Source organism: Gymnogyps californianus, chromosome 8, assembly GCF_018139145.2.
Source record: "Gymnogyps californianus isolate 813 chromosome 8, ASM1813914v2, whole genome shotgun sequence".
NCBI lineage: Eukaryota > Metazoa > Chordata > Aves > Accipitriformes > Cathartidae > Gymnogyps > Gymnogyps californianus.
Window position 1 is genome coordinate 8327127 of NC_059478.1, and position 16037 is coordinate 8343163.

Consider the following 16037-nt stretch of genomic DNA (forward strand, 5'->3'; position numbering starts at 1 on the left):
GGCGGGCAGTGGCCTCTGCGCATGCACAGAGGCGCAGAGCAGCCCCGGTAGCCAGCGGAGCCGCAGCCACAGCCGGAGCCGGAGCCGGAGCCACAGCCATGCCGGGCTTGCTGCTGGGCGACGAGGCGCCCAACTTCGAGGCGGAGACCACGCAGGGCCGCATCCGCTTCCACGACTTCCTGGGAGACTCGTGAGCATCGGGGGCGGCGGGCAGCGGGATCGGGAGGGTGGGGAGCTCCGCAGCCCCGGCTGGGCGCTGGCCCTCCGCGGGGACGCAGGAGGTGCCTGGGGAGCAGGGGGAGCCGGGCGCGGGGGGAGGTCAGGGGCGGGGGATTGACCCTAGGGCCGGCCCCGGGGGGTAGGGGCCGCTCACCGGGCAGCAGCGCCGGGGCACGGTCCCCGGGGGCCGGTTGTCCTCCCCCGCCGGCGGGCCGAGCCGGGCCTGGCTCCCGGGCGCCGAGGGCGAAGAGTTTTCTTCCAGATAGGCACGAGGATGAAGAGTTTCCTTCCAGATAAGCACGACGGTGAATTACGTGTGGGAGCCCGGCTCGACCCCCGGGTGGGAGCCTTGCAGGCCGTGTCGCTCCCACGGGCGTGCGACCGGTGCGGGGGGTCAGAGCTGGGCCAGTCCGTGCCGTGGGCTTGCTCCAAAACCGGTGGTTTTCAGGTGGAGCCGCAGCGTGCTCCGGGGGCGAGGAAGGCCTGGACACGGCGATTTGGCAGGGGAGCGCGGTGGGGAGGTGCACACCGGTCCCTCCGAGGGGGCACAGCCACCTCCCCCCGTCTTCCCCCATCCCCTCCCGCGGGCTGCGCGGCGAGAGGGCGAGCCGAGCTCGCTGAGGGCGAGCTGAGCCCTCGAGGAGAGGGACGAGGCGCACTGAAAACGGCAGAGCCCCAGGGGAGGGCAAAGCCAGGCTTGCCAGAGCGGCGCTTAGTCCAGGCCAGTCCCCGAGATCAGCTCGTGTGTCACGTACGTCCTTTGTGAGTGAGCCCGGGAGCGCGAAGGTTTGTAATCGAGCGGTGGCAAAGGGCCCTGGTCCTGTTTGAGCCCGAGGAGGAAAGCCACACGCCTTCAGGCACTGTTTCCCTCAAAGCCTGTTGCTCCATTTCTGGCACAAGCGGGAGGGTGCTGGCACAGCACGTTTGGGACTCGCTCCCCGCGGCGCTTGGCAGGCTTGAATCGGCGTTTGAGTCCGCTTCTGTCAGCGTTGTGAGCTTGGGCAAACAGGGAAAAAGGAGCCCTCTTAGCGAGAAAATAAGCTGCAGGGCTTCTTAAAACTGGCTGTTCCAGCCTGATCACCCACATGGCAGCGTTCTTGGCCAGCTTCTAATTGGTACTTTGCTGCCTTTTTATTCAAGTAGTATGCTTATTGTATAAAGAGACTTGCAGCACCAGTGGGCAGGTAGCAGCCCCGTAACTTCATGGTGAGCCGTGGCAATCGCGCGCCTCTGGCAGAGCTGCGGGGTGCCTCACTTGATCCCTCCAGCTCCGTTCCCCAGTCTCTAAGACAGGACTTTGCCCAGCTGCTGTGGCATGCAGCTCTATTTACTGAGCGCTGGGGGCCAGGTGAGGAGTGGTGCAGTAAGCCCTGTGAGCGTTGAGCTGAGAAACAGTGTGACAAGTCCCTGGCAGGGCAGTTTAAGTGCTGGGGGTGGCTTTGCTTTAGCCTCTGGAAACTCCTGAGAGCTGGGAGCTGTTTTGCCGTAAGCCCATCTCGCTGCTGGGCTGCATCGCTGCCTTTCTCTGTGCGCCGGTTGCCTTACCTGTAAAGTGGGGAGACTAGCATTTGCCTGCTCTAAAGATGGCAGAATCCACTGATGGGAAGCGGTGGGCAAAAGCGAGGTGGCAGTATTGTTGTAACTGTAGCCATAATGTGATGTTAACTTCTGGCCTCCCCCGTTAGTTGATTAATTCTTATTTTTTCATTAAATACATTTGGCACCTCACAGCAGTGGTTGGGTTAAGGTTTGGTCCTATCCCATTCTTTTAAGTTGCGTGATATACATGGGTGTTTCTCCTCACGGTCGTTGATGAGGTATACAGGATAGCGAATAGCCTTGTAAATCAGTAATGATCTCTGCAATAATGTGGCTGGCAGGCTGGCATCTACGTCCCCTCGCACATGTGGTCTCTGGGGTACAGAGTGTACACGTGGCTCCCCCACACCTCCTCCCGTGGCACGGTGTCCACCGCCACATCAAGAGCCATGGGCTATTCCAGCATCCCCTGTGGGATCCTGGAGGGAGAGGGGGAGCGAGGCGCAGGGAGTTTCTCAGAGCATGATGAGCGGGGCTTGTCTCGTGAAGGCTTCTAGCGATAGGGACAGAAAAGTTCCCAGGACAGGATTTCCACTTAGCAGAGAGATGAGCTGTTCCCGCACTAGTCTCCGTGCAGTGCAATCTGTACAGCTTTTTGTCTGCAGTACAAACCAGAATGACGTCTCGCCCTAACGCCATCTCCTGCTCTGTTCTTTCAGATGGGGCATCCTCTTCTCCCACCCACGGGACTTCACACCCGTCTGCACCACAGAGCTTGGCCGGGCGGCGAAGCTGGCGGCCGAGTTCAGCAAGCGCAACGTGAAGATGATCGCCCTCTCCATTGACAACGTCCAAGACCACCTCTCCTGGAGCAAGGTACGGGGCGTGGGGAGGCGCAAGGGGAGCTTGCACTGCTGCCTTGCTCTGAAGGCCGGGGGAAAAGCCCACACAGAACAGAGCACAGACTCGGAACTACGTATCTCAAATCCCAAAGCATGTGGGATAGGAAGTGCTAAAATTCAGAGCAGGAACAGGAAGGTCTGCTCCATCTTCATGGAGCGCTCCACGAAGTCCAGGGCACTCTGTGCACTGACACTTTGAAACAAGAGGAAAACTGCTCTCCTACCAATACCTGAAAGGGTAGAACGTATGTGAAGGTGGTGCCAAAAGCTCAGAGGAAGGCAATCTATCCACAGACCCTCAAAAAGTTCTGTAATAAAACAGGAAAGGAAAGGAGGCATTAGAAGTGAACAGGCAGTCTTCAAAGGGTGCAATTCATGCCCAGGCAGGGAAAAGAAAACAGAGAACAAACAGGGACATGTTAAAGCATAAAACCACAAATAAGAGAATGTTCAATACAAAACCATCATGAGGGAGTATAAAAAAAAAAAAGGTGGGAACGGAGTAGCTTGGTGAAGGAACATAAAAGGAACTAATGAAAAGCTTCAAATGCAGCCTCAGCGATGGTGTGCTGCCAGGGAGTATGACTCCAGAGCTCATAGGCGGTAGGGGTGTGAAATGCTCATTTCAGACAGATATGGCCAGAGTATAAAAATCCCTGGGTGAATTACCTGCCTCTTTCTTTGCTCTTAAAATTGGGAATGTTCTCGTGCATTTTCCAGGGGTGAGATATGCATGCAATAAGAGGTAGTAAAGGTGAGAAATTTCCACACTCAAACATTGTTTAGTGACTGACTGGCTTTAGAAATTGCCTAATTGCCTTATTGCTTAAATTGACCTTCGTACCCGAGTGGTCGATTTGAGTGACATTGAGATTGGCCAATGTCCCACCAAGCCTCAGAAGGGCCTGGGAAAAACACTGTACAAATCCCACACCAATAAATGAGATTTCTGTGCTGGTTAAACTGGCTGAAACCACCAGTCAAATTAGCAGACACCCCATTAAATATAACAGAAAGTTGGGGTTGTGCTTTTGTAAGGGAGTCTCACTTCCTGGTTGGCTAAAGGCCTTTGAATAACAATAGGGTATTGCTGACTCTTACAAAGTCCTCGAATTTCCAAAAAGCTTTTCAATGAAATCGGCTTTGTGAAGGGCAGGTTCTTTTCTGCAGGGAGACAGGAGGAAGTGATAAGTTGTCTCAAGGGTGGGAAGCGGTGAGCTCCCTCGCGAGTCTGCAGGGACGTGTGGGGTTCAGCATACTCAGGCGATCTGGAAAAGAGATGAACAACGAGCTGACTTTGCTGATGCTGTGGCATTATTCAGCACAACCTGAGGTAAAACCAGGAAAAGCTGCAGAACAGCCTCTTGACGCTGACTGATGGGAGGCAGAGTAGCACATTTTGAAAACCTTCCAGAACAAGTGCGGAGAAAGGCAGAGGGCAGTGGTCCAAGCGGCGATGGGCTTTCTGTCAAGCTGGGAGAGGCCTCAGAGACAATGGTTTGGAAATGTCAGCTCAGCACCTGTCAAAAAGTAAACCGTGAAAGTCCTCCAGAGCAAAAGATCCAGTTGGTGAGGACAAATCCATAGCAGACTGGAGTCTTCCATGCAGCCTGTGTTTGAAATTGCCCATCTCGCACACTACAGGGGAACAAGAAAAGGTGCAGAGGAGGATCAAAGCTGCCTGCAGATTTGGGCAGGTTTGCTTCAGTGCAGAGCAGCTGGGGCTCTTTAGCCTGGGAACGGGAGGACGTGTCAGGCTGTGACACTGTGAGTGGCGCGGGGAGCATGGAGGAGCAATGGACGCAGCAGGCGTGCATCATGGAGGACATAAGAGAGGACGGGGATGGGATTGCTCTGCTCTTAGACCTTGCCCATACATGTGATCCTTTTCCTTTGTCCTTGACAAAGCAGAGAAGAACTTCAGATAATGCGGAGAGCTAAAGAGCTGAACTAGGAAGGCAAGTGTTAGTGCTTGCTGCAAGTCTGAGACCAGGGGCAGTGCCCCAAAGGTTCTCCTGCCCAGCCATGGGGAAAAAAAAAGAGCTTAACAAAGATACCGAGCCTTGGCAGAAGCTGCCTGTCGGGACAAAAGCAGTCTTCATTAAATGCTAGATTGAGATCTAGAAACTGCAATTTCCTTCACTAGATCTTAACTTAGAGAGAAGTCCTAGGAGTGAGCAAAACTTTGGGCAGACCTCTCTGTGCAATGTTCCTTTACATACCTATGCTTTCTCTTTGGATGAAGCTCGTAGCAGTAGCGAGAGGATGAAGTTGTGTTTATCTGGAGCCCAGCCTGTGAGGAAGCAAGCGGGCAGGAGGGATGGCTGAAACCCTGCATGAAACAACAAAGAAACTTCTGCTTGCTTTGCTGCCAAATTTCAGTGGGCAGACGGGGCCTGGAAAGGTGGGACCAGAGTATAGCCAATAATTCTCATGTCACTTTGCTCAGCTTTGCTTTCCCAGCCAAAGATGTCACTGCTGTTCTTAGCCATCCCTACCCAAGACCCAGAGGCTTGCTCCAGGACTCAGAACAAGCCTGTAGCTCAGCCAGGGATTGATCCCACTCTCCTACCTCCCTAGTCCGTGCACTGCTTCTCCAAGGGTTGGCTGAATGCACGAGCTCCTTAAGCAGGGTTGACTGGCATGTGCTGTGCATGTCAGAGGAAGTTTCAACACTTTCTTCGGCCACTAATGTCCTCACCTTGGTGAGTGAGGGGTGAATGAATCACTCCAGTGATGTCTGGTTTCAGCTTGGACTCTGGAAAGAAAAATAGTTCGTAGGGAAGTGAGTGAGTCTTGGGTGTCTTATTGCAAGATAGGGTGGGGTTTGTGAGGCTGTTTTGTACAGAGATCCCCACATCATGAAACTAGTTGCATTTTGGAACGAGTTACAGTCCATGGGATTCAGATACTGCTTCTCAGAAGCTCTCTTCATCCTCCAGCCCCAACTCTGAAGGGGGAGTGGGGGAGGCTTGTCACTGTCTGACCTTCATCTACAGCTTCCTGCGACTCTGTGGGGTATTCAGAATCATTTCACCTGGGCTGGCCTCTCCAGCTCTGCTTTCATTTCCTTCCCCACTCTGCTTTGACAAGGCAGGTCTGCAGGAGAACAGAACCGATTCCTTCCTTCCAAGGCAGGCCTGACCGCAACCCAGCCAAGATAAACAGCCCCTTTTTGCAGCGTAGTGCTGACTCAGAAAGCCCTGGGGAGAAAACAAGCAAAGAGAAAAGCTGGAAAGGAAACATCTTGCCACATGTGCACCACTTGACCTGCTTGCAGCACCCTGAGGAGCCGGGGCAGGGTTACAGCCCCTTATGTCACCACTGTCAGCCTAGGAGGGCTGAGGAGTGGTGCAGGGCCTGCCTGCTCTTGCTGCCTCTGGCATGCTGTGAGCAACAGTGGGCAGTGCCAAGGGGCAGAATTTCCAACCCTGCCCTCCCCAAGTTCCCTCTGAGCAGGACCCAACCTGTTCCCCCAAGTTCAAGGCCCTGGAAAGGCAGAGAGACTTGTACATTCAAATTATCAGCTCAGCTGATAATGTATGGCAGTGGTGCGCGGGAGGCTTGCATCAGCACTGGAGTCAATTTTATCCCCTTGTAGCATAAAGAGGGATGGAAGGAACAGGCAGCTCTGTTCTGGGGCAGAAACCTTGAATTAAACTTGCTTGAATGCTGGCAGCTGCTCTGCTCGTGCTGCCTTGAGCAGGCTGCTCCCAGCCCTGCCGTGGCTCAGCATGACCCATACCAGTGGTACTGCAAACTACAAGGATAACTTGAATGCTTTGGCCAAGTCCAGACCAGATTCAGAGGTGCTCAAAATACAGTTTCCCTGTGAAGCAGGTCAAGTTTGCACTACCACAGGGAGCAACCTCATAAACAAGGGAGAGCCTGCACGGCTATGGAAGGGGATGGTTTTCTCTTCTCTCCCAGCCATGGTTCAGAAAGGAGTGTGCAGTGTCCCAGCACCTACGCTCAGACTTTCACCCTGTTTTCAAGAGCCTTTAGTTAAGTAAGCTAGGAGTGACGTGCCAAATGGAGCTGGTCCCTCGCACAAGACCTGTGAAGTGTTCGACACTTGACCTTTGTTAGCTGTAGAGTCACTGGTTTGCTCTGCCACTAGAGAAACTGTTCCTTAGAGCACAGTCCAGTTCAGGTGTGATACCAACACATCTGTCAGTAGTGCTAGATCCCTTGCTGGGAGAGGGTTGGAAGAGGGACACCTCTGTTCTCAGGGAAAGGTGGGTAAATCTCCCTGTGTCACTGGCACGGGCAGGACTTCCCTATTTCTCCATACCCACTGCCTGGGCAAAGCAGCTAGTCCACAGGCAGTCCCGGAGGTGAGTGACAGGGTGTGAGCATAGACAGCCTAAAAACTAACCTCTAAGAAGAAGGCAGAGTCCGGCATGGCACGCACGTTTCTGGTTTGTCACCTGGTTTCTGGAAGCAGAGAAACTTCGTGAAAGGCCACGAACCCCTGGCTGTGCTGTCCCAGCCTGACACCCTGGGGCCAAGCAAGTCACAAGCTCCTGTGGAGCAGCGGCTGTACATGTTTCTGCATGGCCTCTCTGCAGGAGCTTGCCCCACACACATAAAGCCTGTGTGGATGTCTCCCTGCCTGGCCTCTGTCTCTCGTGGTGGTGGGATGGTATGCCAATGGTTTTGTCTCTGCAGGACATCAACGCATACAACGGGGGGCAACCCGAGGAGAAACTCCCCTTCCCCATCATTGCTGATGCGAACCGGGAGCTCTCTGTCAAGCTGGGCATGCTGGACCCAGATGAGCGGGACAAGGACGGCATGCCCCTGACTGCTCGCGTGGTGAGTACCTGGCCCTGGAGCACCGCTGCACAGCAGCCTTCTCAGCAGTAGGCATTGCCTGCCGTCCTGCCCTGTGTCCGTGAGGCTGGGCTTGAAGATGAGGGCAGCTTACCTGGATGGACATGACCATCTTCAGGAGCTAGGTTGACTTCCTTGGGCTAGATCCATGGGTTGTGCTGCAGGAAGAGGCTGGCACAGCGCTGGCCTGCTGGCTCCATCTTGCTGTTGCCACCAGCTCATCCTGGTTGTGCCCGTCCTAACACAGAGGGGACAAAAGTGCTTGATCTGCTGGAGTTTCCCTCTCCCCTCTCGTATTTCCATTAGAAGGGCACAGGTCAAGAGGAGGAAACGTTTCAAGTAGCAAAACAAGCTGGCATTGGAAACAGGAGCTCCCAGAGCAAACACCGTGTTCCCTGTGCCTGGGCATCACTTGCTCTAGGAGATCCCCACCATGGCATCTCACCTGTCCCAACACTTGTGATCAAGCAGGCCACCTCCCAGGAAAGGGAGGAGCAGCAGGGCTGAGCAGACCCAGCAGGGCAGCTGGACAAACATCTTCTGCCCAGCCTCTGACCCTGTCTTCCTGTGCTCAGGTGTTCATTTTTGGCCCGGATAAGAAGCTGAAACTCTCCATCCTGTACCCAGCCACCACCGGGAGAAACTTTGATGAGATCCTGAGAGTGGTGGACTCCCTGCAGCTGACAGCGTACAAGAAGGTCGCTACCCCTGTGGACTGGAAGGTGAGGAGGGGAGCAAAGCTCACAGCTGGGCACTGAAAATGTGCATTGAAACATCAACCAGCTTCCCTTGGAGGGGGACCCACAGGGTGGGGAAAGCTGCTGAGGTCCTGGGATATGAGTTAGATCCCAGCTCAGGCCCCAGGGCTGTTGCAGTCTGGAGTCAACCATAGGAACTTCCCGTCCCTGCCCTCGGTCCCTGGTGCCAGCAAATACTGGGCTTGGCCCTTCTGGCTATCAGTACTTGAGCTTTGGGCCAAGAAACCTCCTGCCCTTGTTGTCTGTGATAAGGAAGGGCATTACCAGGTGTCAGTGTGCCAAAGTCCATTCAAAGCCAGCGAAGCAGCAAGCATGGGGCACCCCTCCCTGGGCTGGCTCGCTGCTCTCCTGCCTTTGAGCCAGGAAGGGCCAGTATGGGCACAGCCCCACTTTGCCCAGCACGTACACAGCAGAGTCCTATATTCGTGGAAAATTACGAGTTGAAGTTGCTTAGTTGTGGCCATCCCTGTTCAGTAGCATTATTTAAAACTCCCAAAAACCATTTAGGCAGCCAAGATAAAGCAAGAACAAGCAGCACAGTCTGGCTGCTTTAGCTAGCCATGGTTCCTCAGCCCAGCAGCGCTCCTCAGCCCCTGGACCTGTCCGGCCCGCTGGCTTTGATAGCTGTTACTGGGGAAGCCTGCCTGTCTGGAGCCAGAGGACACGCTCCTGCTGTTACAGGGTGTCCTGGAGAAGTCCTCCTGTGTTATGAGGCAGGACCAGGCTCCCAGAGCATTGTCCTAACCACCTGCTCCATCTGGGCAGGAAGGCCCCGTAGGCACAAGCCTCGGAGGTTGAGTAACTCGGGGTGTCGGTGCACTTCGCTGTGCTTCTCCACCCCTCAACACCAGCGTCCATGTGCTGAGTGTACAACAAACTGCACCTTCACTTCCTGGGGCAAAACAGAGCATGGAGGCAGCCCGCCTCCTGCAGCATAAGCTCCCTGTGGTGTGGGGCCAGCTCACCCACCAGCCCACCTCCCAGGGAAGCACACCCTTCCCCGGCACTTAACACATCAAAGGGGAGCCAGCACCGCCTGCCCAGGGGCGCCTGAGCAATAGGAATGGATGAGCAGACTTGGGCAAGCTGTGCTCCCTCCTGCATCGTAGAGATACCCAAATTCCCCTCTTGTTACTCCCTGTTCCCGTGGGAGTGCTGTGGGGAAGAACTGGGCTGTGGGATCCCGTTGGCAGGGCTGGCAGATGGCACAGCTCTCCCTTTTGATATCACCCACACCTCCTGGTGTAGCTTCCACTCAGTCCTCACTGCCAGCTCCAGGGAGAGCTACAGGGGACGTGCCTGGGGCGCGGGGACTGAGTGTTCACGGGGAGGCAGCGTCACCTGCCAGTGGGGACGTGCCACCTGCATCCAAGCCTGCCAGCTCTCATGGTTCCCATTTGCTCCCCAGCCTGGTGAGAGCGTCATGGTTGTGCCCACCTTACCTGACGAGGAAGCCAAGAAGCTCTTTCCCAAGGGAGTCTTCACGAAGGACCTCCCGTCGGGCAAGAAGTACCTGCGTTACACCCCGCAGCCGGAGTGAGCGGGTCTGCCCATCCGTCCCGCTGGGCTGCAGGTCGTTCGGCGTCGGGAGCCTTCCCCGTGCCCAACTCCTGCCTCCCCGACACCACGCGACCAGCAGCCTCGTACCGTCACACTGATGGTGTGTCGCAATACTAAACCAATCCTCCCCATCCCTTTCATCCCCCACATCGCCTCAAAACTAAAACCCTGGGTGTTTTCTTGCCTTGAATCAGCCCCGCAAGGAAGTGGTTAGCAGGCCAGTGAGGGCTCCAGGGCTCGCACTGTGGAGTCTCTCCTGTTCAGCACCAGCCGAGCTTTTCCCGGAGGCACAGTGAGAAGCATGGTGTCAGCAGCCAGGCCCCGGAGGGCTGTCCTGCTGGGCTCCCATGCCTCCCATCAGGGAGCTTCAGGGGCTCCAAACTGCTGCGTGCCTTTCAGAGCAGCCGTCGCTAACACATTAACACCTTTGTCTGGTCCTGTGCGTAGGGGAAGAGCTGCAGAGCCAAATCTCTCACTTCTTGCTGCTTTCTCATCTATTGCTGGAAGTTTATTGTTTTCAGGTTTTATGGAAGAGGGAATAGAGCAAATAAACTGATCTTCAGTACTACCTGCAGTATCCCTCGTCTGCCTCTGCTGGTGTCCACGGCACCCTGCACCATTTACTTTGTTCCCTGTGGCCGCGCAGCTGGGATGTGTGCCCATGCTCCTGGGTGGGTGGCAGCAGCACAGATTGCCCTTGTTCTTGCTCTGTAAATAAGGCACGCACTTAGGAAACGCAGGTTGGCCCAGGGCACGTAATCTCAGACAAGGCAGCGGGGCCCAGGGCAGTTGTGCTGCCCCTGCTTTGCAGCAGAGCCTCAGTGGTGGGAAGGAGGAGATGTCTGCTTAGGGAACACACCTGGCCTGCCATTAGCTGCGGTGTGGGGCATCTTACCCTGCTTCCCAGGGCATGAGCGGGAACGATACAAGCCATGCCAACTCCTCCCTGCTCTCTGGCACCTATGCCTCAGGGATTTGTCAAGAGATGAGCGATGTTTTAATATAATGCTAGGAAAGAAGCCCGCTCACCGAATGGCTCATAGGCTGTCTGCCAGCATCTCTCGGTGCCCAGTGCAATCGGCAACACTCAAAATGAGCAGCTGTTAAAGAAATTGGCTGGCTCAGGGCACAAATGTACCCCACAGCAAGCGGGGACTAGTAGGGTTGATGCTCCTGGTAAGCAATGCACTGGATGCAATGAGCTACCCTCCAGCATCCTGCAGACCCTAATCCTGGGGCAGCACCCGCACTCACCTTGGACGTGGCCTGTCAGTCCTCAAACGATGTCCAGAGCCACTGGCTTCTCCCAGCACCCATCGCTGTCCTCCTTCACCCCAGCGTGCAGGCCAGGACACCCTGCTGAGGACATCCTTCCCCAAATACAGCTGCGTTTCAGAGACCTCCCTCTTTCATTATCAAAAAAAAGTGTATATATTAATATTTAATTGCCTCCAGGAACTGTACGGTGAGTATTTGTATTTTTCCCCAAATGATTTTTAAATGAACCTTTGTTACGAAATTCTGCATTATCCCCATGTATTATTTTTACTATAAGAAGGAAAACCCTGGTCTCTGGGTTGACTCTTGTTCCCCTCTTTCACTCTGCAAGAAGTGAGAGGGAGATCTGCAATTTCAAAGGGGAAACATCCCTTTTCTGTGTAGTTTTTTTCAGCCTTATCATGCTTGGCAGCTTCCCTAGTTCCCTACAGTTGGGCTGCACGAGCTCCTGGGTTTCTTGCTGGTCCCTCAGCACACAGCCCTGGCCTTGATCTGGTTTCCTAAGGGAAAAAGGGCTGTCTGCCTCCCCCCCCAAGCTCTCCAACCAAATGCCCAATTTTCTGGAAGCTTGAGGACACAGCACCATGGCAAGCTTTGTGCAAACAGGCTGCTCTGAGCATCTCCAGGGAAGGGGCACTGCAAGGCAAGCACAACCTCTCTACGACACCAGAGAAGCCACCTGCAAGTTGGGACAAGTGGGAACGAGTCCCATCAGCAGACCCAGGGGCTTCAAGACGGCAGGGGCAGCCACTGGTCCCACCACCGAGCCAGGCAGGGGCTGATGGCTGAAAGCCCACAAATTCCTGCCTGCTTCCCCACGCCACCGTGGCCCCAGAGGTGCAAGCCAGCCAGACGGACTCAAGCAAACACAGGGTTTGGTTCCAGTACAGGTCGAGTGGTTTTCTTTTAATCCCAGAGAAGTGAAATGCAACATTTGTTCGAGTTGATAATAACATCCAGAGACAGAAGTCCAAGCCCCCTACTCGGTAAAGTCATTTGTGTTTAAGGCACTCTGCAAAACCAGCTTTCCTCTTCTCCTTCTGATTTTCCCCACGCGGCAGCAGAATACCTGGTTTGGTCTTTTCTCCATAGCGACACCCACACGTCCTGGCTCTTCTCACCATCTCCGGGAATTGGCAATAGCAAATCCAGCGGGAGCCAAACGGAGAAACGCCAGGAGGCCGGGTCAATAAATATGGACGGGCACGGGAGGGAGCACAGCGCCTGGGGAGGGGGCACGGGGGGCTTCGAGCTTCTGCAGGAAGGCGGACAGGCACCGGGCGTCCTCCCTGCAGGCACTGATGTGATTCCCCTTCCTTTCTGCCCCCCCGGCTCCGAAAAGGGATGGGAGCACGGGGGCCCGCAAGCATCCCTCCCCAGCGGCGCTCCCGAACACATGGCAGCACCCCAAAATGCAGGGGGCTGGGCGGGGGGGGACCCAGCTGCCCCCACTGCGCAGCAGAAATGACCCCCTGGCTTCCAGCCGTCAATAAATACCAATAAATAACTTAAACCTTAAATAAATAAATAAATAGATAGATAGATAAATAAAGTGGCCCGAGGATGGGGACGGAGGGGAAGAGGCACCCCGAGGCTCAGGGCAAGGGGAGCGTGTGGGTGGGCATTTCCGTGACCTGCCCCTCCCTGAGATAACGGGGTGCTGGTGCGAAAGGGGGGCACAGGGAAGGCATCCCGCGGGGCGGTTGGACAACTGAGCCCGGGGGTCCGGGTGCTCGTCCCTGGCGTGGGCTCTGCAGCTGGGGCTCCCGCTCGGGGTCCCCATCAGCACGGCTGCAGGCCACGGGGACGTGAGCCAAACCCGGACTCGTACATGGGAGCTCTCACCCGCCACCTCCCTCCCTCCCTCCCTTCCCTCGAGCATCGCGAGCCCTGCACCCGGGCTCCACTGATCAGTGCTACTGAGCTTGGGCAGACGCTCACCCAGCGCCTCCACCCAAGCGTGAACACGCACCTTTTGCAAACATGCAAAATGCCTGCAAATTTTTGCAAACATTGTTTGCAAATTTTTTTTTGCAAACAATTTTTGCAAACTTTTTTTTTTTCTTTTTTTAACGAGGAAATGCCCACGAAGACAACCCACGCATCAAACTGAGTTAAGTGCATCAAATACAGCCATCGGAGAAGGAGCGGGCACGGAAGCCCAGCAGAAGCCCAGAGGGGTGAACACAGGCATGGCCCCGGGGCTCAGCCAGAGCCTGCCTGCAGGCTGGGGCAGCCCTGGGAGCTCAGGCACACGGCTACGGCCAGGCACTGAGCCCAACACCGGCACCAGGCAGCACCAACCACCTCCCTGGGGACGTTGCAGACGCATGGACAGAAATGGTGGCTGCTGCTGTCTCAGTGTCATGGCAGACGATGTGCCGAGGCTCCGGCCAGCTAGCACATCCCAAAAGATGGCAATGAATTCAACAGCATCCCTGCACCAACATCCCCGCTCTCCCAGCCGGCTGGCACGACGGCAGTGCCACAGCAGCTCCCTGGGCTGACGGCCAGCGCGCAGCCCCGGCCCTTCCCCGTGGGTTTTGGGGAGCTCACTTGCACAGCCTCTCTGGACACAGCATCCACTCCCAGCAGGGAGCCCATCTCAGGGCTACCCATTTGTCGGGGAACCCCTTCCTCTGGTTTTCGGCTCTGATGCTGCCAGAGATGTTTCTGTCCCACTAGGTCAAAAGTATACATCTGCCCTATTTCAAACCAAAAGGTACTTACCCCTCCTCCTCCCCTAAACGTTAAGGAAAGTTGTATTTAAAGTTTCTAATCCTTCTCCACACGCTTTTTGAGAAACGAAACATCGGTGACGGCAAAAGCTGCCGTCAATCCTGTACCAGGATAAAACCACGGGCAGAGTCTCACAAGAGCAGGACATCTTCCCACACCGGCAAGCTCCCAGTAGAAGTTTTGCTCCAGAAAACGCAGCAAACCAAAGCTCAGAGCCCCCTCTCCCTCCGAACCTTTCCCACCGCAAGGCTGTAGCCCCTGGCAAAACCCAGATGTAGGCACCGAAAGCAGCAGGTTCCCAGCCCGCCGCGAGGCCGAGCGGGAGGAGCAAGACTCCCAAAGCAATGCTCCCAAAGGAAAAAATAAATAATCACATCAGCAGCAAACACTACTGAGAATAATAAGTAGCACGGGGATTTCACAGGGATTTTTGGTCTAAGATGCCTGGGGAGCCCCTTTGCCAGTGGGGACCAGGGTGCACATCCCACCCTGGAAAAGCACAAGCCGTGGCTGAAGCTTTGCAGGAGCTTGGCCACGCTCTGCGGAGCAATGCCGCAGGGATGTGCTGGGGGGGAGCTGACGGCCAGGCGTCCCGACGGCCAGGCTGAGGGCAGCGCTGCTAATACCGCAGGAAAGGCTTTGCACGGAAGTGCCGAACACGGCAACCCTCCCCAGGCTCTCCTGGCAGCAGGACAGAAGATGGGACCCTCCCTGCGGGAATCACCTGCATCCCCAGGGGAGCGCAAACCTCCCGTGGCACAAAGGCAGGGGCGGCAGACAGAGCAGAGAAAGCAGTGAAAGCCGTAACCATCTGCCCAGGAGCGACGGGGCGCCTGGGGCATTGACAGTGCAGCCGTGGCTTACACCCCTTCTGCATCTCAAGGGCGAGATATTGGGAATTGCAGGTCGCAGCCCACAGCACCACACCGCCCCGCAGACCAGACAATGCCAGCCATCCAGGCAGAGCGAGGGGCGAGGAGAAAGGCAAATAAAACCTCCTGTTACCCCCCAAACATCTGCAGCAGCAGGAGGCAGCGCCCAGGCAGCACGCTCGCCTCCTCCTTCCCAGGCAAACCCAGGCCTGCCTCACGCAGCCTCTGCTCACATCCCTGCCTCCGACCCACGGAGAGGAGACCCCCATCCCTGCAGAGCCCGGGGAGTTATCGCAAGGCGTGCCGTCCCCTCCACCGGTGTCCCTGCCAGTAGCCACCCTGCTCTGTGGGTGGCTGAGGAGGAGGAGGGGGGTCTCCACGTGAGCCAGCATTTGCGTGGAAAATGAGCAAGCACCCAACTTCTCGCAAGGGACTTGGGTCTGCAGTGGAAGCATGTGAGTCCCGGGGTACCTCCAAGCCGGTTTGGGTACCTCACACACACAGTCAGCGAGCACCTGGGCTGGGTGAATGGGCACCGCTCCCGATTTCTCACTCGGCTGAGAATTGGTTTTGCTTCCGTAAAAGAAGGGTTGGTGGAATTGGGGGGGTGGGGGGAGAGGTTGAAGAACTGCAAAGATTTAGTGCACCTTAAAACAAAAGGACATCTAACCTGCCCTTAAATCTCACTCCAAGACAGAAAAGAGCTATGGCATCTCCTACACTCACAACTACTCCAAACACACCCAGACGCATGCAAAACGTGTCCCGCTACCCCTCGGCTGCGGAAAACCCCTCCCGGGCAGCGGCACTGGGCTCCGGCTCAGCACCCCGGCACTGCCAGCTCCCGCTCCACTCCCAGGCCCTCCTGCCCAGTCCCAGCGGGCAGGGCGAGGGGTCGATTATTGATCCGAAATGCATAGGTATAGACACCGCGGGGACACCCGTGCCCCGGCGGGAAGGGTCACCGCAGGAGCCCTCCGCATCCGGCAGGCACGGTCTCCACTTCTACCTCCGGTTGGGTGGAAAGCAGCATTTGCCACAGGCACGGTTCCATCGCACTCGTGCTCCTTGCATTGCCCTGCAAGGAAAGACGAGTCATTTAGACCAGACAGCCTCTTTGCCAGCTGCAAGCCCCTAGAAGTACTCGATTCCGCTTCCTGGGAAATCCTCCAGCTCAGCGATCCCTCTTCCGCGCCCCTGTGCCAGCCAGGCTCTTTCTGACTAAGGAGGAGCCACGTTTCCAACCACAGCTACAAAGGCAGGAGAACCCAAGAGATCTGCTTTGGCTCAGAAACCCCGTTCGTTTGCAGCAGGCTGGCAGCACCCAGGTCCTC

The 16037-nt window shown here is 56.0% G+C and overlaps 1 protein-coding gene across 1 annotated transcript; it reads left to right on the plus strand.

The window, feature by feature from the left end:
- The first annotated feature begins 54 nt into the window (after positions 1-54).
- On the plus strand, positions 55-10382 carry PRDX6 (peroxiredoxin 6). Its single transcript, XM_050900788.1, has 5 exons — positions 55-190; positions 2478-2634; positions 7332-7478; positions 8072-8218; positions 9663-10382. Exons 1-5 carry the CDS (start codon positions 99-101, stop codon positions 9792-9794), a joined length of 675 nt encoding a protein of 224 aa, XP_050756745.1. The 5' UTR covers positions 55-98; the 3' UTR covers positions 9795-10382.
- Positions 10383-16037: the final 5655 nt, after the last annotated feature.

Bases quoted from the DNA above. Each gene is read 5' to 3' on its own strand.
- PRDX6 (XM_050900788.1), top strand. From the start codon at position 99: ATGCCGGGCTTGCTGCTGGGCGACGAGGCGCCCAACTTCGAGGCGGAG. The intron at 191-2,477 runs GTGAGCATCGGG...CTGTTCTTTCAG, and splicing joins CACGACTTCCTGGGAGACTC to ATGGGGCATCCTCTTCTCCC. The intron at 8,219-9,662 runs GTGAGGAGGGGA...TTTGCTCCCCAG, and splicing joins CTACCCCTGTGGACTGGAAG to CCTGGTGAGAGCGTCATGGT.